The 26647-nt window shown below is 33.7% G+C and overlaps 1 protein-coding gene and 1 long non-coding RNA gene across 2 annotated transcripts; one reads left to right on the plus strand and one right to left on the minus strand.

Moving 5' to 3' along the window:
- The first annotated feature begins 2468 nt into the window (after nucleotides 1-2468).
- LOC127724701 (cleavage stimulation factor subunit 2-like) lies at nucleotides 2469-19404 on the plus strand. Its single transcript, XM_052231773.1, has 11 exons — nucleotides 2469-2564; nucleotides 7490-7568; nucleotides 8763-8967; nucleotides 9707-9814; nucleotides 10187-10306; nucleotides 12497-12577; nucleotides 12941-13004; nucleotides 14993-15184; nucleotides 18179-18327; nucleotides 18821-18892; nucleotides 19220-19404. Exons 1-11 carry the CDS (start codon nucleotides 2483-2485, stop codon nucleotides 19328-19330), a joined length of 1263 nt encoding a protein of 420 aa, XP_052087733.1. The 5' UTR covers nucleotides 2469-2482; the 3' UTR covers nucleotides 19331-19404.
- LOC127724795 (uncharacterized) lies at nucleotides 19322-26517 on the minus strand. The gene is made up of 2 exons (XR_007992702.1): nucleotides 26323-26517; nucleotides 19322-23554 (listed from the first exon to the last, which is right to left on the minus strand). It is a non-coding gene; the product is annotated as an uncharacterized LOC127724795 (long non-coding RNA).
- Between the last annotated feature and the right edge of the window lie 130 nt (nucleotides 26518-26647).

Here is a 26647-nt window from a genome sequence, read left to right on the forward strand (position 1 = left end):
TTTCGTCCATTGGTTATGATGAACCTTAATTCAAATACGCTGCCTTATTTCATACATATCTATTTAAAAAGCTTGCACAGATCACGTTTTATCTAATTATTAAAATCCTTGATTATAATTTGTGTAGGTTTCATGTTTCTTGTCACTGTATAACTTTTGGATGGAATTCATTGTTTGTCATATTTTTTGTTTTTAATATCATGATAACTACGTAGTGATGGAGTACTACACTCCCATCCTGTAGACCAAGCAACCATCCTGAATAAACAGTTTCAATCTGCATTCTCTTCAAAGGAAATATATAGTCCAGATGAATTCAAATCTCGTTGTAATATGCCAGGTCAATACCCTTCTGCTGAAGATCTAATCATCACAGAAAATGGAGTACTGAAACTTCTATCAAAAATAAATCCAAATAAAGCATCAGGACCAGACAATCTAAAACCAAGAATACTCAAAGAACTTGCAATCGAGATAGCCCCAATTCTAACTATCATCTTTACAACATCACTAAAAACTGGGAAAGTACCATCTGACTGGAAGAACGCCAACGTAAGCCCAGTCTTCAAGAAAGGAGAGAGATACAAGGCAGAGAATTATCGACCAATATCTCTGACATGCATCTGCTGTAAACTCATGGAACACATAATAACTAGTCATATTATGAAACATGCAGATCTCCACAACATTCTATATCCATTACAGCACGGATTTCGTAGCAAAAGATCATGCGAAACCCAGTTGATTGAATTTGTGGATGACATCACTAACAACATGAGCGCAGGAAAGCAAACAGATGTACTCATTATGGACTTTTCGAAAGCCTTTGATAAGGTCAGTCACAGTCTCCTGATACATAAACTAGAACACTATGGTATACAAGGAAATGTCAACAAGTGGATCGCTAGCTTTCTGTCTAATCGAACCCAAGCAGTAGTCGTGGATGGAGAAAGCTCATCTCATATTGATGTAGAGTCAGGAGTACCCCAAGGCTCAGTACTTGGGCCCTCACTATTCCTGTTCTACATTAACGACATGCCCGATGGAATTAAATCTACAGTCCGACTATTTGCAGATGATACAATAGCTTACCTTACGGTATCATCAGACAAAGATTCGCATGACTTACAACTAGATCTGGACAAACTTGGAATATGGGAATCAAAATGGAAAATGTCATTCCACCCTGACAAATGCAATGTACTCACCATCAGCAGGAAAAACAACACAATTGCAACTTCATACAGCCTACATGGTCATATTCTTGAGTCAGTCAGCAGTGCAAAATACCTAGGCTGCACATTTACATCCGAACTCAGATGGAATGATCACGTAAATAACATATGTAATAAGGCAAATCGAACAATTGGTTTCCTTAAAAGAAATTTAAATATAGGATCAACTACAGTGAAGGAGAATGCCTACAAAACATTGGTACGTCCAATTGTAGAATATGCCAGTCCAGTATGGGATCCATATCTTAAGATAGAGACTGACAGACTTGAGATGGTACAAAGAAGAGGAGCTCGCTACGTATCTAACAAACATCATAACCACTCCAGCGTTAACATGATGCTACAACATCTCAAATGGACATCCCTGGAACAAAGAAGGAAAGAAGCGAGACTCACAATGCTCTACAAAATAGAAAACAACAAAGTGGCCATGTCAAAGGAAGGTCGTCTAATACCACCAAAAAGACTGACACGAAACATGCATGATAAATCCTTCCAAGTACCATCAGCATCCTGTGATTACCGCAAACACTCATTCTTCCCAAGAACCATCCGGGATTGGAACGCTCTTCCTCCTGGGGTCGTATCAGCACCGTCAGTCGAGGCCTTTAAAGCCTCGATGACAAAGCTGAATTAAATTTTAAAATTTTGGGGGGAGGGGGGTGGTCTTATATGCGCACCAAACCATGGCAGTATAATCAGTTTGTTGATTGTGGCCATTATCTGGCAGAAGCAGAAGCAGAAGCAGATATGTACCTATTTTACAGAGGATACATTGTATATTTATGAATTATGTGTCAATAGTTCTTTTTCAGGCTTTTGGGGAACCTTAAATATTCATTATTGACTCAAAAGGTCTTGATTATTTTATTTGTTTCATAGAATAAAATTGGTATGGAACTTTTTTCACCTCATGAAATATTTTGACCATGTTAAGCTTGCCATCTTATGAACTTTCCTAAGAGAACGCTGGAGGTCAAAGATTTACATCTAGCAAGGATTTTTAAAATCTGGGGCAAATAAAGGCTTGGATTGTTAAGAAAATTAGTTTATCAACAAACGCAGTTAAGATTTAAAATCTCTAACAGAAATAAAAGAAAATATATTTTTAGATGTGATACCTAACCCTTAAGTTGTTGCAATATTTAACTCTTATATTATTCGTATATAAAGAAGATACTACAAATTTATTGATCAGATATGTATTACTATTTTTGATAAACACGATTTAAAGGATAAATTTGAAGATGGCGGCCCCCATGCAACAAAACACTCAGTTAATGCCACCTCCGTTAACAGCTCAAGAAAGGGCTAATAGATCTGTTTTTGGTAATTTGAAAAAAATGTGAAATCATCTTAATTAGCTTATTTCCACATGAACTACTGATCACCACTGAAATAGAGAAACAACTGCTAATGTTCGATTGTCTCCCCTTTACTCATTCCATTGACATTGTTGTCTCCTATACATGATACATTGTCATTGTATTGCTACAAATTTGTATGAACTTGGGTTTTGTTCATTGTTGAAAACCGTACGGTGACCTATGGTTGTTAACTTCTATGTCATTTGGTCTCTGGTGGAGATTTGTTGTATTGGCAATTACAGGGCTATCAAGTTTTCATGAAGCAATTATGTGTGAGATTTGGCAAAAATTGTAAAGATCAAAGAGAAAAAAACAGTAAGCATGAAAATGCATGAGTCTCATGCAAATTGCGATTTATGCCAGACTTGACAGCACTGCAATTATACCACATCTTATTTTTATATTAGCACATATACCTTAACTCTTTCACCGATAGCTGCCCAGACAGAAGCTACTCTGAGACGATGGCTTCCCTGGCTACTATAACTCAAGTAGGAGATCTTCATAATTAATGTCAATAAAACGGGACTCATCGTCAGCTGCTGAAGCGTGACTCATCGGCGAAAGGGTTAACTTATAATTTCTCCTGAAAAATTGACAGAAAAAAAGTATAACAAGAATACTTAACTGAAACAGAAAGTAAAGTAACACGATCTGTATATCTGCTGATGGGCATTTTCAAGAAGTTCTGCCTCTAAAACCATTTGGCCACACTATATCATAATGTTCTTAACATAATTAAATTAATTGTTTTGACAGAAGTTTGTTTTTGAAAAGGAATATTATTTAACGAAAAGTAATTTTGTCATAATGTTTGCAATGACTGTGAAACGCAAGGATAGAAGACTGTTTCTAACTTTACACTTGGTTACGACAACAAAAATTAATGTTGACCTTTGACTTTATTATGTTAAGTGCTTGATTAACATATATTTGATATTAGAAAATAGAATGAGGCAAGGATAATTAACCAGTTTACTGCTTACTGGAAGAAGAAAATTAGAAAATAAACAATGTTACTTGTGGATAAAAAAAAAATAGATCCATCAGTCTGCGACATTAAGCAGTAGCCCGAAGCCCCTGTCTAGTAAAAATCTCATCGGACTTGTGCAGAAGCACTGGTGTTTGCCCGACCGGTCTTGTGAACATCTGAAATCGTTTGCGAAATTGTAGCCGGTATTTTATTGAATCTATGAAAAACAAGTTACAAATTTGTCGCCGACCTTGTTTTCTTCCGTTAACTGGTATCCCTATTTAATTATATACGGGTGTTTCCCCTTCATTGGAACCAGTCGTCAACGCGATATACCCAATCACCAATGAAATCGAGTAAAAAACAATAAACACAATCTATAAATACCACTCAATGTAAACAAACAATCAAGGATTCGATCTCATTCGATTCTGAAATGGAAACAGGGGGCTATCCCAGGTAAAACATTGAAAAGTTGAAAATGCCTTCATGAATAACCGGAGAAGTTTCGAGTTTTGAGTTTAAAAAACCTATGCAGAAAACGATCTAGGCATTTTATTATTTTAAACAAAAGTCAAAATTAACGGCGAAAGTGACAATAAAGAGGGTGTTGATAGGGGTTTATAGAATAGAGAATAATGGGCAAAAAACATAAAGAATATTTGTTTAGAAAAAAATTGATAAAACATAAAGAATTGAGAAAAATAGCATAAAAAATAAAGAATACAGAAATGAAGGCCCCTTCCAGATCAAAAAGAAGTGCCAGAGAATTTAAACTAAACTTTGACATTTAAGAATCCTTGTTAAGACTAACAAAAATATGAAAGAATATTAGGAATAATTTTAAGGCACTGGCTACGGTTACATGGAAATGTAACAATAATATAAAAATTATTGTTACATTGGAGACTAATTGCCGGAATGCAGGGTTGGGTAAGGAACCGATTAATTACGAATGTAACAATAATATTTGGGTCTACGGTTACATTGCGTTATTGTTACATTAAAGACTGCAATGTATGATAGATTTATGAAACTTAAACCTTCTATAGTTATGTTGCTTAATTCTTCGATATGTACTAGATAATATTAATAATAATAATATTATTCAGCGAATATCACTTGAATACTTAATGAACTGTTCAATAGAGCATGTACTGTCACGACTGATAAGATCACAAAATATCTGGACTCTGAAGATGAAAACACTGTTTCCACCAATTTCAATCTGTCGGCAAATGTCAACATTAATTGCTTTCACAATTAACTTGTATTTAAACAACCTAACATGCTTCCAAAAAAAATATTGGACGAAAATGTAAACATCGCAAGAGTAACAAAATATTTTTCACCTGAAGCATGGCATTCAGACATTGAAAGTTTCTTAAACTTCATAAAGGGAAAATGCAGAATGGAATTGTACGGTATGCAATATAGAGCGTGCACATTGCCGTATCACTGGTTTGTGATGGCTGCTTAGAGTGGTTTCATGCTCCAAAAACAACATACTGGATTTGTAGAAACTGTCATTGTAAATAAAAAAATCAAAATATTGTATGCAATATTGTAAATATCAAATAAAAGTTTTCAAGTTTTATTTTAATACATATTTATTACTATTCCCATCGTACATTGCAGTGCATTAATGTAACAATAACGCAATGTAACCGTAGACCCAAATATTATTGTTACATTCGTAATTAATCGGTTCCTTACCCAACCCTGCATTCCGGCAATTAGTCTCCAATGTAACAATAATTTTTATATTATTGTTACATTTCCATGTAACCGTAGCCAGTGCCTAATTTTAAACTGGTTGGGATCATCCATCAATGACAATGAGGGAATTTTTCCCCCAAAAAGTAACAATCCCTAAGTTGAGTAATAATTTACTAGTGCTTAAAATGTCTTTTTACTTGAAATGGTACGAGTTTTGCAAAAGAACTATTCTAATTTTTTATTGAAGAAAATGAGAATTTTACATTTGACCTGGAGAAAAAAACAACAATTTTTGATAAGTTATATTCACTTACAGATACAAAAATGTAACCTCAGAATGCTGGATTTTACATCTAATTTTCCAAAATTTTCTTGGGGGGCATGCCCCCAAACCCTCCTAGAAGGTTCGGATCACTTCGTGATCCTCACCAGTGACACACATTTTTCAGGTCTAGTAAACATCAATTCGGGCTAGTAATTTTTTTTATTCAACTAGCCCGATGGGCTAGTGCTTTGAAAAGTTTTTGGAACAGACTGATCCATTTGAAGAAACAATTATCAAATGATGAGATCATTATGATGAGGACCTAATAAACTTCTTTTCTTAAATAGATATTATACATATGCATGATGTTTGGTAAATTAAATTTTTTTTTTTAATAAACATGCAATAATATAACATAAATTGATACAAATTCTTTACCATGAATATAGTTGTATGTTTTATTTTATCTTTTCATTTGTTTGTTCAAGTCTGAAGGGGACTTTAGGTTTGCACTCTGTCTTGTCTTGTCTTGTCTTGTCCATCCGTCAGTCCGGCAAATAAGTTTTCCACATTTTTTATCTTCGTGCTTGAAGATTTTGATTTGAAATATGGTGTATAGTTTTATCATGATAAGTTACAGATCAAGTTCGAATTTTGTTCCAGTCTGATGATTTTGTGCAGAGTTATGGTCCTTGGACTTAGAAAATTCACTCAAATAATCATTTTTCCGCACTTTTTTTGTCATGCTTGAAGATATTGATTTAATGGTTGGTACAAATGTATATAGTTTTATCATGACAAGTTACAGATCAAGTTGGAATTTTGTTCCGGTCTGATGATTTTGTGCAGTGTTATGGTCCTTGGACTTATAAAAATTCACTCAAATAATCAGTTTTCCACACTTTTTTTCATCATGCTTGAAGATATTGACTTGATATTTTTATTATATAGTTTACATCATGACAAGTTATAGATCAAGTTATATATATATAATTAGCCTTTTGTTCCAGTACAATGAATTCTTAACCGATAAGGGACTATGTATTGCCATGCAATACTCATGATACTCTCAGAATGCTGGTTAAAATTTACTTTTACTCAGAATGATGTAAAACAGAACTTCTGGTCATCTTTAACCCTATTTTCAGTCAACATCCAGAATTGAGAAATGTGTGTTTAACTTTTTAGATAAAAATAAATGTTACTTTAGTATTATTGTTGCATTTATAAAGAATATAGCACAAATTTAATTTGATGATGTTCCATGCTTACAATGATTCATTGTCAGTTAACAGGACCTGTATCAAAGAAGAAAGTAACCATTTTCATGTCACAAAGTGTTGTGACGAAATTCCTTGAACTTGTTCATGGGCTGGTTACCTTAGTTGGATTGTCTTTAGTTACAAACATGACAAAAGCAAAAGAAATTAAAAACAGAATTAAAAACAAAATGGCACACTGGACTGGTTCAAATTTTTTTCAAACATTGTAAAGACCAATTTTGATGTATTAACATGATTAAAGGAGATATGAATTATACATCAATTAGAAAGCAATCCAACAACACAACACAACCAAAATAAATACTACCAGTACCATGACCACAGCTCATGAAGATGTTTCTTTCCATCCTTCAACAGTCAAGATTTGTTTTCTTTGTTGAATACAAATGCTGTTTATATTATTTGATTGTATTTGTTAAGTTTGGCGATAAAACAAAAGAAAAAGCATGTTCACTCTATTAGATGGACAGAATGGATAAGCTAGTAGTTAGATAGCCTAAACTATCTATGATTGTCTTTCAGTTTATGTTACTTTCATTTTGCTGTTTAACAAAACAGGAAGTTATAAATTATACATGTGTATATAATAGCTTCAGTAAAATATTTTAGATTTTACTATATACATGTATTTTTGTTCATAATTTCAGTTGGAAACATTCCATATGAAGCTACAGAAGAAAAATTGAAAGAAATTTTTGCTCAAGCTGGACCTGTTGTTAGTTTTAGGTAAGAATATAATAGATGATTATTAAATTAAGATTATCTACGTTGGTGAGGTAAATGCTTCATGTATATTTATTTTGTATATTTATAATTATATTACACATTACAACATAAAAGGGTAAAAGATGTAATGTTCATGCTTATGCATGATGATTAACAACTAAAGGATTGGCAATAAAGCAGTGACATATAAAAAGGAAAAATGATTTACAAGCAAGGTTTTATCCTTAGATTTTATGCAACGTGTCCAATTGTACAAGTTTAAAAATTTCACCAGTCGGAAAGGTAAAACCACTTGACTGTCCAAATTATTACATGTATTGCCTCGCAGAAATACCAACTAAGGAACATATCAGCATAAGGTAAGTATTCTAAGGTATATGTTTCGGAGTTTAGTGTGGCTGTCAGACATCCATTTTCACTGAACTAGTACATATTTTTATTTAGGGGCCAGCTGAAGCCCGCCTCTGGATGCGGGATTTTCTTGCTGTGTTGAAGACCCATTGGTGGCCTTGGGCTGTTTTGTGCTCTTTGGTCGGGTTTTTGTCTCTTTGACATATTCCCCATTTACATTCTCAATTTTATTAATTTTATGAAGGCTAAGTTACACCTTTCATGTATTAAAACACCTACATAACATCCCTAATATTCCTTTGTCAATCCATTTACATGATCTGTAGGAATGCAGACACAATCCTTTTTATACGCCCGTTTACGGGACGTATTATGGTATACCGTTGTCTGTCCTTCCGTCCATCCGTCCGTCATCATTATGTTGGACAATAACTCAAAAACGCTTTGAGCAGTTTTCATGAAACTTTGGTGAACTGTTTATATCTTGATTTTTTTTTATTTTATTATAATAATTTGCAGAATCAAAATTCTTTTAAAAACACAAACTTGCAAGTTAGACATTAACGTTTTTCTGATTGCCTGTGACAAATTAACTTTTTCCTTAAACTAAATAGAAATACAGAGTCTCTCGTGAACACTTTGTCTTTTATCATTGATTAAAATCTGCCACATTGTTAAATTCATTATTGTTAGTTGTTTCAGATTTCCCATTCTACTTATAGATCATTAATAAGACTTTTTTCTTGCAAATCCCTGTCAACATATTTATTATATTTGTATGTGAAGTATATCATTATTAAATACTTAAATGTCTTTTTTTGCAAATATAATTGTTTATTTCAGGTTAGTGTATGATAGAGAGACTGGCAAGCCTAAAGGATATGGCTTCTGTGAATATCAAGACATTGAGACAGCTCAAAGTTCCATGAGAAATCTGAACAACTATGACTTTAATGGACGTCCCCTGAGGGTTGGGGTAGCTGCAGGAGAACAAAACAGAGATGAAATGAAAGGAATGCAACATGCTATAGGTGGACCTATCATGGAGGTTTGTATGACATCTTTACATGGAAAATGAAATGGCATTTGTTGCTCAATGTTTTGCAATCAGTCAGTTTTTGTCTTGTCTTGCAAAGGTTGCTGAGGCAAGACTTTGGCATGCTGGTTCTGCTGTCTTTGTCAGTGGATTCAACAATTTGTTAAAGTTTGTGATTAGGTCAGTTTAAGAGAAACAACTAAGGGTGATATATAACCATTGACATATCTTATCTGCCTTGAGATGGTTTAGCCCTGCCCCATTCAGTCGTGGTTTATTGACTCGAAACCTATTCATAGTTTACATGTTAAAGTTTGTGATTAGGTCAGTATAAGGTGAAATACTAATAGTTAGTATTTGGTATGCTGTTTAATTTGCTTTTATTAGCACATCTCATTCTCATGGAGGTTATATGGCCCTGTCCTCTCAGTCATGGTTTCTTGACTCTTAGAAAATTTTGCATTGTTTACATGCTTGTGAAAAGGTCAGTTAAAGGGGAACCATACATGACAAGTCAATGATAATTAATATGCAGTTTTATTTGCATTGGCATGTGATAATTTTGTCTATGATTAGTGACCAAAGGTCAGTACCTTGTAAACTGAATTTTCTACCAGTAAGACTGACCAGCAAGATTTAATCACAGGGAATACACCGACATAGAAATAAATAAACAGACATCACTGAGGTAATACAATTGTGAAATCATAAAATGCTCTAGGAAATGAACAACATTTTTTTTTTTTTCCAGAGTCCTTATGGTGAACCAGTTGAAGCAGAAAAAGCACCAGAGGCCATATCAAAAGCTGTTGCTAGTCTACCTCCAGAACAGATGTTTGAACTAATGAAGCAAATGAAAGTATGATAAATAGTGTTTTATTTCCTTTTTATAACTCAGCATTTCTTTTCTTAATGTTTGAACACTGCAGAAAGTTTTTTACATACATGTGTTATTGTAAGAGATCCTATTGCTGGAAATAGCTTTGCAATCATTCGCAATGCTGGTTTATCCAGTGCAAAAATTATTGAAAAATTTGATATAATGTAGGAGGATAGAACAAGTTACGTAATAAAAGTGTCTGCATGTTTACCTACATTCATCCACAAGTAGAATTTGATACATTTTGATGAATCATGAATCGTTACAAATTGAAAACATATGCGAAAGGTTAAAAAACTTCATTCCATGTTGAATAATTGCTCATTAAGTATTAGAACTCTATATTTATAGATGTGTATCCAGAATAATCCAACAGAAGCCAGAAATATGTTACTACAGAATCCACAGTTGGCTTATGCTTTGTTACAGGCCCAGATAGTCATGAAAATTGTAGATCCACAAGTCGCCATGGTAAATAAATCACTATATTCTTTTCATAGAAATGGATTTGAAAACTTAAGTATTTTTGAGAAAATTTTTAACAGCATGTTATTGTGAACTGCCTTACGGTTTAATTTCATTCTAGCTATCAACAGTTCAAGCATTTTTTTTACATGTGCCGCCAACCGCTCTACAGGTCAGTCAGTCTTAAAGACCTTTGGTAGAAAACTTTTGTCAATAGTCACTTCCTGTTTGATGTACTGATAAGCTTTATATTTTACAACAGTCATTGTACACTGAAGATTTTCATCAATAATTTCTTGGCTTCTATGAAAGGGAATAATTTTATACAGTAGACTCCGGCAAATCGGATACCCAAAATGTCAGCTAAAAATATCCGATTACCCGATATATTCAATTAGACGATGAATGTATATTCATTGAATATTCTGCAATAATGAGTAGATATAATCCTGAGATGTTACTAACCCTGACAATTGCTAAATATGTGAAAGGGCTGGAGGATTGATGGAGTGATTTTTATCAGTTACATCACCACGATGTTTGTGTAAAAAATTATCAGCTGATTATGTAATGATTAAATTTGTTTGCAGTTTTTAAATCCTTTATTTATTAAAATAAATCAAATGTCTTGAAATATTTATGTGAATTATTATCTACCATCCATAGTTTGTCTTTATTTGTTTTGTAAGCAAATTAATATCCATTATTTACATTATCACACAGGTAAACTAATTTGGCTATAAATAGATCTAAGCATGTCTGTGTAGAATCTCCAAACTAAAATCGTATTTGTTATAATTTTATTTCTTTAAATAATCAAATTTAAATTTATGAAAATCATCATGATTGATAAAATATTATTGCATAAAGTTTATGTTTTCTGAAGACTATTTATATTTAGGTCATAGTTCTAGAGGCTTTCTCACAAATTTGTAAACATCCAAAATGGCGTCCATGACATGTGGTTACTTTTGCACATGTGAAAAAAATATATCTGACAAAAGTCAGATTTCTCTTGTCAAAAGGGATTTATATTTATATTGTAATAAATTATTCAGAAGGAGGTACATTCAGTTTATATTATATTTCTGATTCTGTGAACATTTAGAGTTAATCAAAATTCTCCAAACAGCAACGTCAACTTGTCAACTGAGTCTTGCATATTTTATAAATAAATTCAAACCATTTGAAGTAAAAGGGCATCTAATTCACATGACATAGGAAGGCAATGATTAAAGATAACAATTTATTAAGAAATAGTTCCTTTTATTTAGTAAAAACAAAATCTTCTTGTCTGCAAGATTGTAAATTCGTAACTTCCGGGTCCATTTCCTGTCAGAAAAACATTGAAAATATCCGATTGTGCATGGTTTTGAACAAAATGACCTGAATATTCTTATCCGATTTGCCGATATATTCTTATATCCGATATTCGATTACACGATAAAATTAACATTAAACATATAGGGAAGGGTTTGGTGTTTTGAAATAATATTACAATAGCCGATATATTCGTTTAGCCGATATCCGATTAGGTGGAGTCTACTGTATTTGGTATGGAGCTTGATAATGTTCAGTTGAATTCTGTTAGCAATTTTTACCTCTGTTGTGCAGCCACATCCTTTTTTGTGATAGTTTGCAATTTTACAACACAAGGAACATTTCAAACCTTTTCAGAAATACAATAATTGTTCAGCTAAATAAATTATCATATTCAAACATTTTCATGCCTTAACATTACCTCAATGAAAGTACATTATTTGAAAGTCCAATTGAATATAGTTATCATCTTCATCAGATATGCTTCAGTACACCTGTTACTGTAATCAATTGCATGCAGCAATGCTGGTCTAGACCTGGTATAATTCTGGTATGAAAATTGAACACACAAATAGGTGTCAGAAATTTTATTTGAATAAAAGAAAACTTTTGATGATAAATTGCCTATTTATTATAAAGAAAAACAGAAATAGAACAGAAATTGGCAGAGAGATAAGAACATAGAAAACCCCAGATAAAGTGAATTGAGAAACAGTTTTACACAAAGGTTAATATCCAGGATGTTATACTATCTTCAAAGATGAGCAGTATATGTGTATAAAAATCAGTATTTCATTCAATGTTTTTCATTATCTGATCTTGTGAAGTCTAAACTTATTTAGCTACAGAATATAAGTCAATCTGATAATATTATAGGCAATGTTACACAGAGATCAAAATCAGATTCCACCAGCATCATCAGCAGCTAGTTCTGCTTCAACAGCATTGGCTGCCCAGGTAAGTCAGACATGAGTTATTGTGTGTTTAATATACCAAATGTCATTTCATTTGCAATTGTTTTTTTTCAAATCAAAAAGATTTAGATATAATTTTCCAGTTACTTGCATACATGTTTTACCTCCTACAGTAACACCAAAACATCTTTACCTATTAAAGTTACCTTAATTAAATGTAAAAGAATGATTACAGAAGCTTGTTTTGTTAGAAATATAGAGATTCTACAGTTATTGTTTATAATGAGTTTCATTTTTTACTCTGCCACTTACTCACTGCTTGGAATTAAAAACTACTTTCTTAAAATAGTGAGGAGCATTTTTTAACTGTGTCTTTTTATTTGACATCTTCTTTTGGTCATTTTAGCCTGGAACTATGAGTACAGCTGCTGGTGTAGCAGGAATGATGAACCAAATGGGTCAGTTGGCAGGTATGTATAATATACCTGTAAATTACAGAAATAAGAACCATATGGGTTCAATTTAAACATTTTTTATTTACTCAAAATAACCAAATGGGTCAGTTGGCAGGTATGTATAATAGACCTGTAAATTACAGAAATAAGAACCAAATGGGTTCAATTTAAACATTTTTTATTTACTCAAAATAACCAAATGGGTTAGTTAGCAGGTATGTATAATAAACTTGTAGACTATGGGAATGGTGAACCAAATGGGTCAGTAGGCAGGTATGTATAATATACCTGTAAAGTACAGGAATGGTGAACCAAATGGGTCAGTTGGCAGGTATGTTAAATATACCTGTAAATTACAGGAAAGGTGAACCAAAAAGGGTCAGTAGGCAGGTATGTATAACATACCTATAAATTACGGGAATGGTGAACAAAATGGGTCAGTGGGCAGGTATGTATGATATACCTGTAAATTACGGGAATGGTGAACCAATTGGGTCAGTAGGCAGGTATGTATAATATACCTGTAAATTACAGGTATGATGAACCAAATGGGTCAGTAGGCAGGTATGTATAATATACCTGTAAATTACAGGAATGATGAACCAAATAGGTCAGTAGGCAGGTATGTATAACATACCTGTAAATTACGGGAATGGTGAGCAAAATGGGTCAGTGGGCAGGTATGTATGATATACCTGTAAATTACGGGAATGGTGAACAAAATGGGTCAGTAGGCAGGTATGTATAATATACCTGTAAATTACGGGAATTGTGAACCAAAATGGGTCAGTAGGCAGGTATGTATAACATACCTGTAAATAACAGGAATGGTGAACAAAATGGGTCAGTGGGCAGGTATGTATGATATACCTGTAAATTACAGGAATGGTGAACAAAATGGGTCAGTAGGCAGGTATGTATAATATACTTGTAAATTACAGGAATGATGAACCAAATGGGTCAGTAGGCAGGTATGTATAATATACCTGTAAATTACGAGAATGGTGAACTAAATGGGTCAGCTGTAAATTACAGGAAGGGTGACCTAAATGGGTCAGTAGGCAGGTATGTATAATGTACCTGTGAAATACGGGAATGGTGAACCAAATGGGTTAGTTATCAGGTATGTATGATATACCTGTGAATTATGGGAATTGTGAACCAAATGGGTCAGTTGTAAATTGCAGGAATGATGAACCAAATGGGTCAGTTGGCAGGTATGTATAATATACTTGTAAATTACAGGAATGATGAACCAAATGGGTCAGTAGGCAGGTATGTTTAATATACCTGTAAATTACAGGAATGATGAACCAAATGGGTCAGTTGGCAGGTATGTATAATATACTTGTAAATTACAGGAATGATGAACCAAATGGGTCAGTTGGCTGGTATGTATAATATACCTGTAAATTACAGGAATGATGATGGGTCAGTAGGCTGGTATGTATAATATACCTGTAAATTACGGGATTGGTGAACCAATTGGGTCATTTGGCTGGTATGTATAATATACCTGTAAATTACGGGATTGGTGAACCAATTGGGTCATTTGGCAGATATTTATAAAGGCATGTACCTGTTAATTATTACCTAAACTGATTCATCTGCATTTTTACCAGTATTTGTTTTAAGGAGCAACATTTACTACAAAATGTATATACAGCAAGATTTAAGATCTTTTCTGTTAGATATCAATACACATATTTAAATAAAGATATCATTATTATTATTATTATTATTATTATTTCTGCCAAGTTCAATTAACAATTCTTAATGAAAGGGCAAAAAATCGGGAAACTTTATAGTGATGAACTAACTGTGCAAAATAATGACAGTACATGAAGTATGTCTGAGCTAGATTATCTATACAAGATTGTGAGAAATGGTATTATCAATATCTATTGCTTTATAACCAAGCATTAGCTTAAGTTATTGTGAAAGTAGATGAATAATTTGTATTTGTAAGTTTTGTTAATGCAGCAAACTTATTTTATTGTAAGGAATAAGGCCGCAGACTTCTATTCCTCAAAGTATGGCTGCAGCTATGAGTATGCCCCTACCAATGCAGCCAGTCATGGGTGGATTAGGATCAAGGATGGGTATACCAGGTCTACCAGGCCTACCAGGCATGCCAGGTATTCCAGGGCTTCAACCGACTCCAGATTTAGGTGGACCCATGAGAGCAATGATGGGTAAATATCAATTACTATTGGCCCATGAACACAGTTATTTGGTAGTGCATTTCTTTGAGAAAATACATGCAAATTAAAAAAAATTCTCAAAGATTTTTACAGTATAGTGTGCTTCTTTTGAGACAAATTATTTAAAAATTATAGAAAACTTCATTAGCTCTAACTAAAAATAAAGACATTAACTTCTATGACATTTGGTCTCTGGTGGAGAGTTGTCTCATTGGGAATTATACCACATCTTCTTATTTTTATATTTAATGTTATGTTAAGTGTGTCTAGTCTAGCCAATCTATGAAATATGTTAAAATAATTACAGCAGAATTTATTGCAGATATGGATAAAAAAATTTTAACGAACCCAACAAAAATGTTTGTTTTTTTTGAGAAAATTTTGTATTTCTGACCCAAAAATGCTGTTACAGCAAAATGCATTGAGTGTATAGGTAAAGGTAATATGTTTGGTTAGCTTGCTTGCTTGCTAGCTGAACCATGAAGTCATTATTAAGTTAGGTATACTTCCCCCCTTAATAGTAGACTAGTCTGACAGATAACCAATCTATCTGTCTGTAGGACTAGACTACTCTGAAAGGAGGGTAGGATACCTTACCTAATAATGACTTCACGGTTCACCTAGCAAGCAAGCTAGTCAAAGATGCATTTTGCTGTAATGGCACTTCAGGTTTTGCAAGACTTTTGATATGTGATAGAGGGCCTATCAGCCTTTGAATTGAGTCAAAATTTTTAGCTCACCTGGCCCAAAGGGCCAAGTGAGCTTTTCTCATCACTTGGCGTCCGGCGTCATCGTTAGCTTTTACAAAAATCTTCTCCTCTGAAACCACTGGGCCAAATTTAACCAAACTTGGCCACAATCATCATTAGGGCATCTAGTTTAAAAAGTGTGTTCGATGACCCCGCTTACCAACCAAGATGGCCGCAATGGCTAAAAATAGAACATAGGGGTAAAATGTAGATTTTGGCTTATATCTCTGAAACCAAAGCATTTAGAGTAAATCTGACATAGGGTAAAACTGATTATCAGGTCAAGATCTATCTGTCTATATATTCAGACAAATCTGACAACCCGTTGTTGGGTTGCTGCCCCTGAATTGGTAATTTTAAGGAAATTTTGCAGTTTTTGGTTATTATCTTGAATATTATTATAGATAGAGATAAACTGTAAACAGCAATAATGTTCAGCAAAGTAAGATCTACAAATAAGTCTTCATGACCAAAATTGTCAGTGGACCCCTTTAGGAGTTATTGCCCTTTATAGTCAATTTTTAACAATTTTTCGTAAATTTTTGTAATCTTTTACAAAAATCTTCTTCTCTGAAACTACTGAGACAAATTTAACCATACTTGGCCATAATCATTATTAGGGTTTCTAGTTTAAAAAATTTGTCCGATGACCCCGCCTTCCAACCATCATGGCCGACATGGTTGAAAATAGAACATAGGGGTAAAAATGCAGTTTTTGTTTTTTTCTGAAACTAAAGCATTTAGAGCAAATCTGACAGGTGGCAAAAATGTTCATCAGATTTAGATTTATCTGCCCTGAAATTTTCAGACTAATCTGACAACCCGTTGTTGGGTTGCTGCCCCTGAGTTATTAATTTTACAGAAATTTTGCAGTTTTTTGTTATTATCTTAGATATCATTATAATATCTAATATCTAATACTATTAATTATGATTTTAACCGTATTTTACATGATTTTCAAAGCATCAGTAAATACAGGTGAGGGACACAGGCTCTTGAGAGCCTCCAGTTTTTTGTTGCAATTTGTTTATGGTCAGGTGATTTTTTTGTGGTAGAATGACTGGACTAGTCTTGAATTCAATTTGACAGCTTCACATGTACTCATTTTTTACCTTTTCAACTGGACCAATCACTACTGTACCTTAAAATTCATGACCAAAATTTAAAGTATAATTGCACCTTATATAAGAAAGCCAGATTTTGATTGGTTGATAGCTAGTGTATTTTTCGCATATTCTAATATTTTTTCCTCATTTCAAACGAATTTGACTGTTTTTCACCACTGCCGGTGAATTTGCCTCAAATACCATGGTATTTGCCATTTTGGATATTCCTTTTTTACCCTCTCGAGCAAAATTTTTCTGATATGACGTTACATAAAAAAGCGAGCTAACACGTATTAGTACATGTATAATTCCCACAGTTCTATGATAATATCCTCTTATCCTCAAAATTATGCATAAACATGTTTATGAATTAGTTTCAATCCAAATCTATTCGGTGTAATTAAACAGATATATCATGTTATGGAGGGGTATTTGCGAAAAATACCAGTCTTGGGACCAAATTTCTCTCGCCTAGCGGCTCGGTAAATTTTACAGTCCCTTGACTGGTATTTTTCGCAAATACCCCTATATCTGTTAAAAACACTATTCACACAAGGGACTTTTTTCATAGATATTGAAAAATCAAAGGATGCTAACTGTTTCTGGGCTTATTATTACCCTACTCCATTTCTCTGAGTGCTCTTACGCTATTGAGTGGGTGCTATAATGCAATTACCTTGTCCCTCTGTTTGATCTTTCATCCATTTGTAATTTACTCTTTATATAACTCATCTTTTGTATTTTAGGAATGATTTGTTTGGTCTCAAACTTTATATGTTGAGATGATGTGTACCAGTAAGCGATTTTCAGATTTGCCATGCAATCACTTCCTGTTTTTTCGTTGCATGTTACCAGTACTCAGCTTTTGTATATTTTGATTGGAACTTTATAATATTGTGAGTTGTGCAGTATAAGATATTTTTATATCTGCCAAGCAGTCACTTCCTGTTTAGCAAGTCTTAAAGTTTTACATGATATACATGTAGCTGTATGTTAGGTGGATGCATTGAAGTTGTTAACTAAAATGAAAATAAGGAGACAATGCCAATGAGACAACTGTCCACCAGAGATCAAATGATGTTGAATGAGATCTGTGATGTTTTTATGCATTACTTATATCCCCATTGTAGGAGGACCCATGGGAAATATGCCTAGACCTTTGAGACCAGAAGGTCCTGGAGCAGACATGAGGGATCCAAGAATGATGCCACAAGCTCCAAGAGGAATGATGCCACAACGTCCAGTTGCTCCTTCAGCAGGTGCTTTAAGTAGTTTGCTGGTAAGTAAAATTAAAAAGGAAAGAATAAGTCATTTTCCTCAGAATTTATTTCACACCAGTGTCATTTGCTTATAAAGTCATTTAATCTTTACTCAAATTCACTCTCAAAAACTTCATTTGTGTAATTTAGGGTCTAAACAACATTTTGACTTATTCTGGAACATGTAGTCAAATTATAAATGTCAAAAGATTGCTCAGAACTGCAATTTTTAATACATGTAGCAAATTAGGGATATCTCTCTGATCCAGATTTCACAGGTCACTAAATATTGAAATGTGATAGACTTCTGTAAATAAGTATGATGACTTATATTTTTTAGTCATGTTTAAATGTATATATACTTATATCTCTCATGCTGAAAATAAAAGTCATTTTGCATAAATATTCAAGTGTCTATCTAGCTTAAACAAATTAAAAACGTTTCTTTAAAATTAACTTCATCGAGTAAAACCACTGATAACATTTTTGTAAAATATTTTATTTTGTTATCAGGGTTCTGGTGGATTACAATTACCTTCAAACTTTGGATCTGGTGGACAGATATCAGCACAAGACCAAGAAAAGGTTTGTTTTTTCTTGATTTAGAATACATTATATGTGAAATAGTTCTTGGTAATCAGGGACTCAGTTCTCAGATTTATATGTGTATCCAGTAATAAGAAATTAAAACATTCTTTGTTTTCCTTTGTATTACCTTATGGCATATTTTGTTTTACCACATATAGTGTGATTTTTTAGTTGCACCATATTCATAAAGAATTCATTTGTTATCTCACATGCATTTAATTTAGTTTTTTTTCCTTAATGGAATTCTTCTTTATGTGAATATTCAGTATTTTCTAGTTGTGACAGGTATAAAGGTTCAAACTATATTTTACAAATCTTTTGTAGGCTGCCTTAATTATGCAAGTGTTACAGCTTACAGACCAACAAATTGCCATGTTACCCTCAGACCAACAACAGAGTATCAGAATATTAAAAGAACAGATCTCGAAAAGTTAATAGACATTTTATTTTATTCATTCTTGTACATATGTGTTCCCTCTCATTAAAATCACTAAATATGGTTGTTGAAATTATTTCTAAGTCATTTTCTATGCCATGAGATGAAAATATTGAAAATATCAAGAAAAGAATGATGCAAAAGAGAAATCACTGTAGGGCTCCAACATTAATACTGAAAGCTGTAAAAGGTCCTTGAAAAACAAGTCTTGAAAAACTTCATGGACCAACCAAGTAATACAAGTAAATAGCAGTAACAAGAACATAAGCAGTTAAGTCTGTGTATTAAATTAGAATAACAATATTGATATTCTGCAGCAAAATGTTAAGAAAATATTGAGTAACTGGGTAAATGGGTTAATTTGAAATCTTACCATTAATATTTAGATTAGGTAAAACAAAATTTATGGTTATATTATGTCAAACATGCCATCATCAATGACATGCTTGTCTTAAGAATGACTAGAGAATATCACAATATTTATTTATCAATAAAACTGACATGATTTTTGTCTCGCCTTGACAGAGTCAAAAAGCGAGACATATGTATGCTGTTTCCAGCGGCGGCAGCAACAATGTATTAGTTTGTGATTAGGTCTAGTTTATGGGGAACCACTAATGGTAGGTCAATGATATTTGGTATGCAGTTGTATTAGCATTTGCACATCTCATTACCATGGAGATTATTTGGCCCCGCCCCCTTATGCATGGTCTATTTACTTTGAAACTTTGCTTAGTTTACATGTATTAGTTTGTGATTAGGTCAGTTTATGGGAACCACTAGTGGTACGTCAATGATATTTGGTGTGCAGTTTTATGAGCATTGGCATATCTCATTTCCATGGAGATTATTTGGCCCAGCCCCCTCAGTCATGGTTTATTGACTTTGAAACTTTTACTTAGTTTTCTTGTATTAGTTTGTGATTAGGTCAGTTTAAGGGGAACCGTTAGTGGTAGGTCAATGATAATTGGTATGCAGTTGTATAAGCATTAGCACATCTCATTTCCATGGAGAAAATTTGGTCATTACCCCTCAGTCATGGTATATTGACAAACTTTTGCTTAGTTTACATGTATTAGTTTGTGATTAGGTCAGTTTAAGATGAACCACAAATGTTAAGTCAATGATATTTGGTATGCAAATGTATTGGCATTTGCAATTTTCGTTTCCATGTCGTCATATATGTTTTTTGTAAATTGTTTTATAAATTAGGCTGTTGGTTTTCTCTATTGAATTGTTTCATATTTTTCATATCGGGGCCTTTTATAGCTGACTATACGGTATGGGTTTTTCTCATTGTTGAAGGCCGTATGGTTGCCTATAATTGTTCACATCCACTTCATTTGAACTTGGGTGGATAGTTGTCTCATTGGCAATCATACCACATTATTTTTATAATGAGTAAAAAAAAGCTCTTTTCATACCTCCTCCTTTATTTTGAAAGATGAATCTATAGAGTGTTTTATTTTGAAAGATGAATCTATAGAGTGTTTTATTTTGAAAGATGAATCTATAGAGTGTTTTATTTTGAAAGATGAATCTATAGTGTTTAAGTGGATTTCCACTATTGCCATTTCAGAATTATCTTTTATTGTATACAGTGTCTGTACAGCTTCATGTATGTCTGCTTTAACTTTTTATGTGAAAGTTTATAAAAAAGTTATACCAGTAGTTCTAGAGAGCAGATTTTTATAATATCAATGAAACAAGACATGGGATATATGCCCAACAGACAGCTGAAACAAGTTATCGCACAAACATATATTCTGTCCGAGACCAACAACAATTACAATACAAAAAAAATGCTGCCAGAAAAAAATGTAGGTTTCATATAGTTACAAAAGTTGTCAACTGAAATGTTAGGTCCATATGCTAATCTATAAATTATGACTCAATATCCTACATAAAATGACCGCCAACAGACCTTATAGGAGTTTCTTTCAAAGTGTAAACAGACAGATGTTAATCATTACTTTCTCTCTCTACAATGAAACCTGGGACAGTGGTGTTACAGCAAAGCATAAGAACAAACTATAATAAAATGCTCCGCAGGGCGCAGCTTGATACGACTGCAGAGGTCGAACCCTGAACAGTTGGAGCAAGTATGGACACAACATTCAAGCTTGATACAGCTTTGGATTTGGATTGTGATTAAATATTTGACACAGCATAGGTTTCTAACACAGATTGAATGTGGTCTAAGAACTTAAAAATTTTAAATTGGACATTCACCTATTATGGTCCAATCTCCAAAATCTAAATACATGGTTAGATTCAGCATATCAAAGAACCCCAAGAATTCAATTTTTGATGAAATCAAACAAAGTTTAATTTTGGACCCTTTTGACCTCAATGTGGACAAAGTTGATAACGGGGCCCAAAAATCAAAAATCTAAATACATGGTTAGATTCAGCATATCAAAGAACCCCATATATTCAATTTTTGTTGAAATCAAACAAAGTTTAATTTTGGACCCCGATTTGGACCAACTTGAAAACTGGGCCCATAATCAAAAATCTAAATACATGTTTAGATTCAGCATATCAAAGAACCCTAAGAATTCAATTTTTGTTAAAATCAAACTAAGTTTAATTTTGGACCCTTTGGACCTTAATGTAGACCAATTTGAAAACGGAACCAAAAATTAAGAATCTAAATACACGGTTAGATTCGGCATATCAAAGAACCCCAATAATTCAATTTTTGATGAAATCAAACAAAGTTTAATTTTGGACCCTTTTGACCTCAATGTGGACAAAGTTGATAACGGGGCCCAAAAATCAAAAATCTAAATACATGGTTAGATTCAGCATATCAAAGAACCCCATATATTCAATTTTTGTTGAAATCAAACAAAGTTTAATTTTGGACCCCGATTTGGACCAACTTGAAAACTGGGCCCATAATCAAAAATCTAAATACATGTTTAGATTCAGCATATCAAAGAACCCTAAGAATTCAATTTTTGTTAAAATCAAACTAAGTTTAATTTTGGACCCTTTGGACCTTAATGTAGACCAATTTGAAAACGGAACCAAAATTTAAGAATCTAAATACACAGTTAGATTCGGCATATCAAAGAACCCCAATAATTCAATTTTTGATGAAATCAAACAAAGTTTAATTTTGGACCCTTTGGACCTCAATGTGGACCAATTTAAAAACGGGGCCCAAAATCCAAAAACTTAATACACGGTTAGATTCAGCATATTAAAGAACCCCATGAAATCAAGAATAAAACCCCATTGAAATTGGTCAAGAAATAAGCAATTTATAGGAAGTATCTTCTTTTGCACAATCCTGTGCTATTAAATATTTCTTGCTATTGCGCAATACTGTACAATTGACAATTTCTTGCTATTGCGCAATATTGTGCTATTGGATATTTCTTGCTATTGCGCAATACTGTGCAATTGAAGATTTCTTGCTATTGCGCAATACTGTGCAATTGAAGATTTCTTGCTATTGTGCAATACTGTGCAATTGAAAATTTCTTGCTATTGCACAATACTTATTATATAATAATTTACACATCCTGTTTGGTGTGTATCTCCTACCATATCATTATTATTTGATTTTAAATATAAATCAGAAATAACCAACTTAAAATGGAAAATTTTAAAAGAAACAAAAAAGGAAAAAAAGAAAAAAAGGAAAAAAAAATAAATCCCCCCCCAAAATTTTTTGAACCCCCATTATGATTCATCACCCCCAAACTCAATCCCAGCCTTCCCTTTGTGGTATGGTACCTTGCAGTACAATTTCAGAGAGATCCATACACTTGAACACAAGTTATTGTCTGGAAACTAGAAAAAAATGTGTTTTTTGGCCCCAAATTCCTAAACGTTTAGGGCAATTACCCCCAAACTCAAACCCAGCTTTCCCTTTGTGATATGGAACCTTGTAGTACAATTTCAGAAAGATCCATACACTTACACACAAGTTATTGTCATGAAACTAGAAAAATGCTTGTTTTTTGCCCCTTTTTTGGCCCCTAATTCCTAAAATTTGGAGGCAATTACCCCCAAAATCAATCCCAGCATTCCTTTAGTGATATGGAACCTTGTGGTACAATGTCAGAGAGATCCATACACTAACACACAAGTTATGTCTGGAAGTTACAAAAATGCTTATTTTTGGCCCCTTTTTGGCCCCTAATTCCTTTACTGTTATTACCATAACCCCCAAAATCAATCCCAACCTTCCTTTTGTGGTATTGAACCTTGTGGTAAAATTTCATAAAGATCCATTCACTTAAACTAAAGTTAGAGTGCGAAAACCAAGTGTCTTCAGACGACGCCAGACGACGCCGTACGACGACGACGACGACGCCGGACGACGACGACGCCGACGCCAACGTCATACCAATATACGACCACAAAAATTTTCTTGCGGTCGTATAAAAAGGGGCCCAAAATCCAAAAACTTAATACACGATTAGATTCAGCATATTAAAGAACCCCAAGAATTCAAGAATAAAACCCCATTGAAATTGGTCAAGAAATAAGCAATTTATACGAAGTATCTTCTTTTGCACAATACTGCGCAATTGAATATTTCTTGCTATTGCGCAATACTGTACAATTGACAATTTCTTGCTATTGCGCAATATTGTGCTATTGGATATTTCTTGCTATTGCGCAATGCTGTGCAATTGAAGATTTCTTGCTATTGCGCAATACTGTGTAATTGAAGATTTCTTGCTATTGTGCAATACTGTGCAATTGAAAATTTCTTGCTATTGCACAATACTTATTATATAATAATTTACACATCCTGTTTGGTGTGTATCTCCTACCATATCATTATCATTTGCTTTTAAATATAAATCAGAAATAACCAACTTAAAATGGAAAATTTTAAAAGAAAAAAAAAGGAAAAAAAGAAAAAAAAAGAAACCCCCCCCCCCCCCCCAATTTTTTGAACCCCCTTATGATTCATCACCCCCAAACTCAATCCCAGCCTTCCCTTTGTGGTATGGTACCTTGCAGTACAATTTCAGAGAGATCCATACACTTGAACACAAGTTATTGTCTGGAAACTAGAAAAAAATGTGTTTTTTGGCCCCAAATTCCTAAACGTTTAGGGCAATTACCCCCAAACTCAAACCCAGCTTTCCCTTTGTGATATGGAACCTTGTAGTACAATTTCAGAAAGATCCATACACTTACACACAAGTTATTGTCATGAAACTAGAAAAATGCTTGTTTTTTGCCCCTTTTTTGGCCCCTAATTCCTAAAATTTGGAGGCAATTACCCCCAAAATCAATCCCAGCATTCCTTTAGTGATATGGAACCTTGTGGTACAATGTCAGAGAGATCCATACACTAACACACAAGTTATGTCTGGAAGTTACAAAAATGCTTATTTTTGGCCCCTTTTTGGCCCCTAATTCCTTTACTGTTATTACCATAACCCCCAAAATCAATCCCAACCTTCCTTTTGTGGTATTGAACCTTGTGGTAAAATTTCATAAAGATCCATTCACTTAAACTAAAGTTAGAGTGCGAAAACCAAGTGTCTTCAGACGACGCCAGACGACGCCGGACGACGACGCCGGACGACGACGACGCCGACGCCAACGTCATACCAATATACGACCACAAAAATTTTCTTGCGGTCGTATAAAAAGGGGCCCAAAATCCAAAAACTTAATACACGATTAGATTCAGCATATTAAAGAACCCCAAGAATTCAAGAATAAAACCCCATTGAAATTGGTCAAGAAATAAGCAATTTATACGAAGTATCTTCTTTTGCACAATACTGCGCAATTGAATATTTCTTGCTATTGCGCAATACTGTACAATTGACAATTTCTTGCTATTGCGCAATATTGTGCTATTGGATATTTCTTGCTATTGCGCAATGCTGTGCAATTGAAGATTTCTTGCTATTGCGCAATACTGTGTAATTGAAGATTTCTTGCTATTGTGCAATACTGTGCAATTGAAAATTTCTTGCTATTGCACAATACTTATTATATAATAATTTACACATCCTGTTTGGTGTGTATCTCCTACCATATCATTATCATTTGCTTTTAAATATAAATCAGAAATAACCAACTTAAAATGGAAAATTTTAAAAGAAAAAAAAAGGAAAAAAAGAAAAAAAAAGAAACCCCCCCCCCCCCCAATTTTTTGAACCCCCTTATGATTCATCACCCCCAAACTCAATCCCAGCCTTCCCTTTGTGGTATGGTACCTTGCAGTACAATTTCAGAGAGATCCATACACTTGAACACAAGTTATTGTCTGAAAACTAGAAAAATGTGTTTTTTGGCCCCTTTTTGGCCCCAATTTCTAAACGTTTAGGGCAATTACCCCCAAACGCAAACCCAGCTTTCCCTTTGTGATATGGAACCTTGTAGTACAATTTCAGAAAGATCCATACACTTACACACAAGTTATTGTCCTGAAACTAGAAAAATGCTTTTTGCCCCTTTTTGGCCCCTAATTCCTAAAATATTGAGGCAATTACCCCCATCATCAATCCCAGCCTTCCCTTTGTGGTATGTACCTTGCAGTACAATTTCAGAGAGATTTATACACTTGAACACAAGTTATTGTCTGGAAACTAGAAAAATGCTTATTTTTGGCCCCCAATTCCTAAACATTTCGGGCAATTACCCCCAAACTCAATTCCAGCTTTCCCTTTGTGATATGGAACCTTGTAGTACAATTTCAGAAATATCCAAACACTTAACTTACACACAAGTTATTGTCATGAAACTAGAAAAATGCTTGTTTTTTGCCCCTTTTTTGGCCCCTAATTCCTAAAACTTTGAGGCAATTACCCCCAGAATCAATTCCAGCCTTCCTTTTGTGATATGGAACCTTGTGGTACAATGTCAGAGAGATCCATACACTTACACACAAGTTATTGTCTGGAAGTTACAAAAATGCTTATTTTTGGCCCCTAATTCCTTAACTGTTGGTACCATAACCCCCAAAATCAATCCCAACCTTCATTTTGTGGTATTGAACCTTATGGTAAAATTTCATAGAGATCCATTCACTTAAACTAAAGTTATAGTGCGAAAACTAATGTGTCTTCGGACGACGACGACGCCAACGTCATACCAATATATGACCGCAAAATTTTTGCGGTCGTATAAAAATCAGTTGAAAAGGGCTTAACTCATCAGATCAATACAAAGCAGAAAACATAGAACACATGTGGCAGGGTATTTATACATCCCTAACAAAAAAAAACAAAACACAAAGTACAGATCTGAGAGTACTTGCAGTTACTGACAGCTATTTCAAAGCCAATAACAACTAATAAAAAATATCATTTATCTAAGACTAA

This window comes from Mytilus californianus, unplaced genomic scaffold (genome assembly GCF_021869535.1).
Source record: "Mytilus californianus isolate M0D057914Y unplaced genomic scaffold, xbMytCali1.0.p SCAF_14, whole genome shotgun sequence".
In the NCBI taxonomy this organism is placed as follows: Eukaryota; Metazoa; Mollusca; class Bivalvia; order Mytilida; family Mytilidae; genus Mytilus; species Mytilus californianus.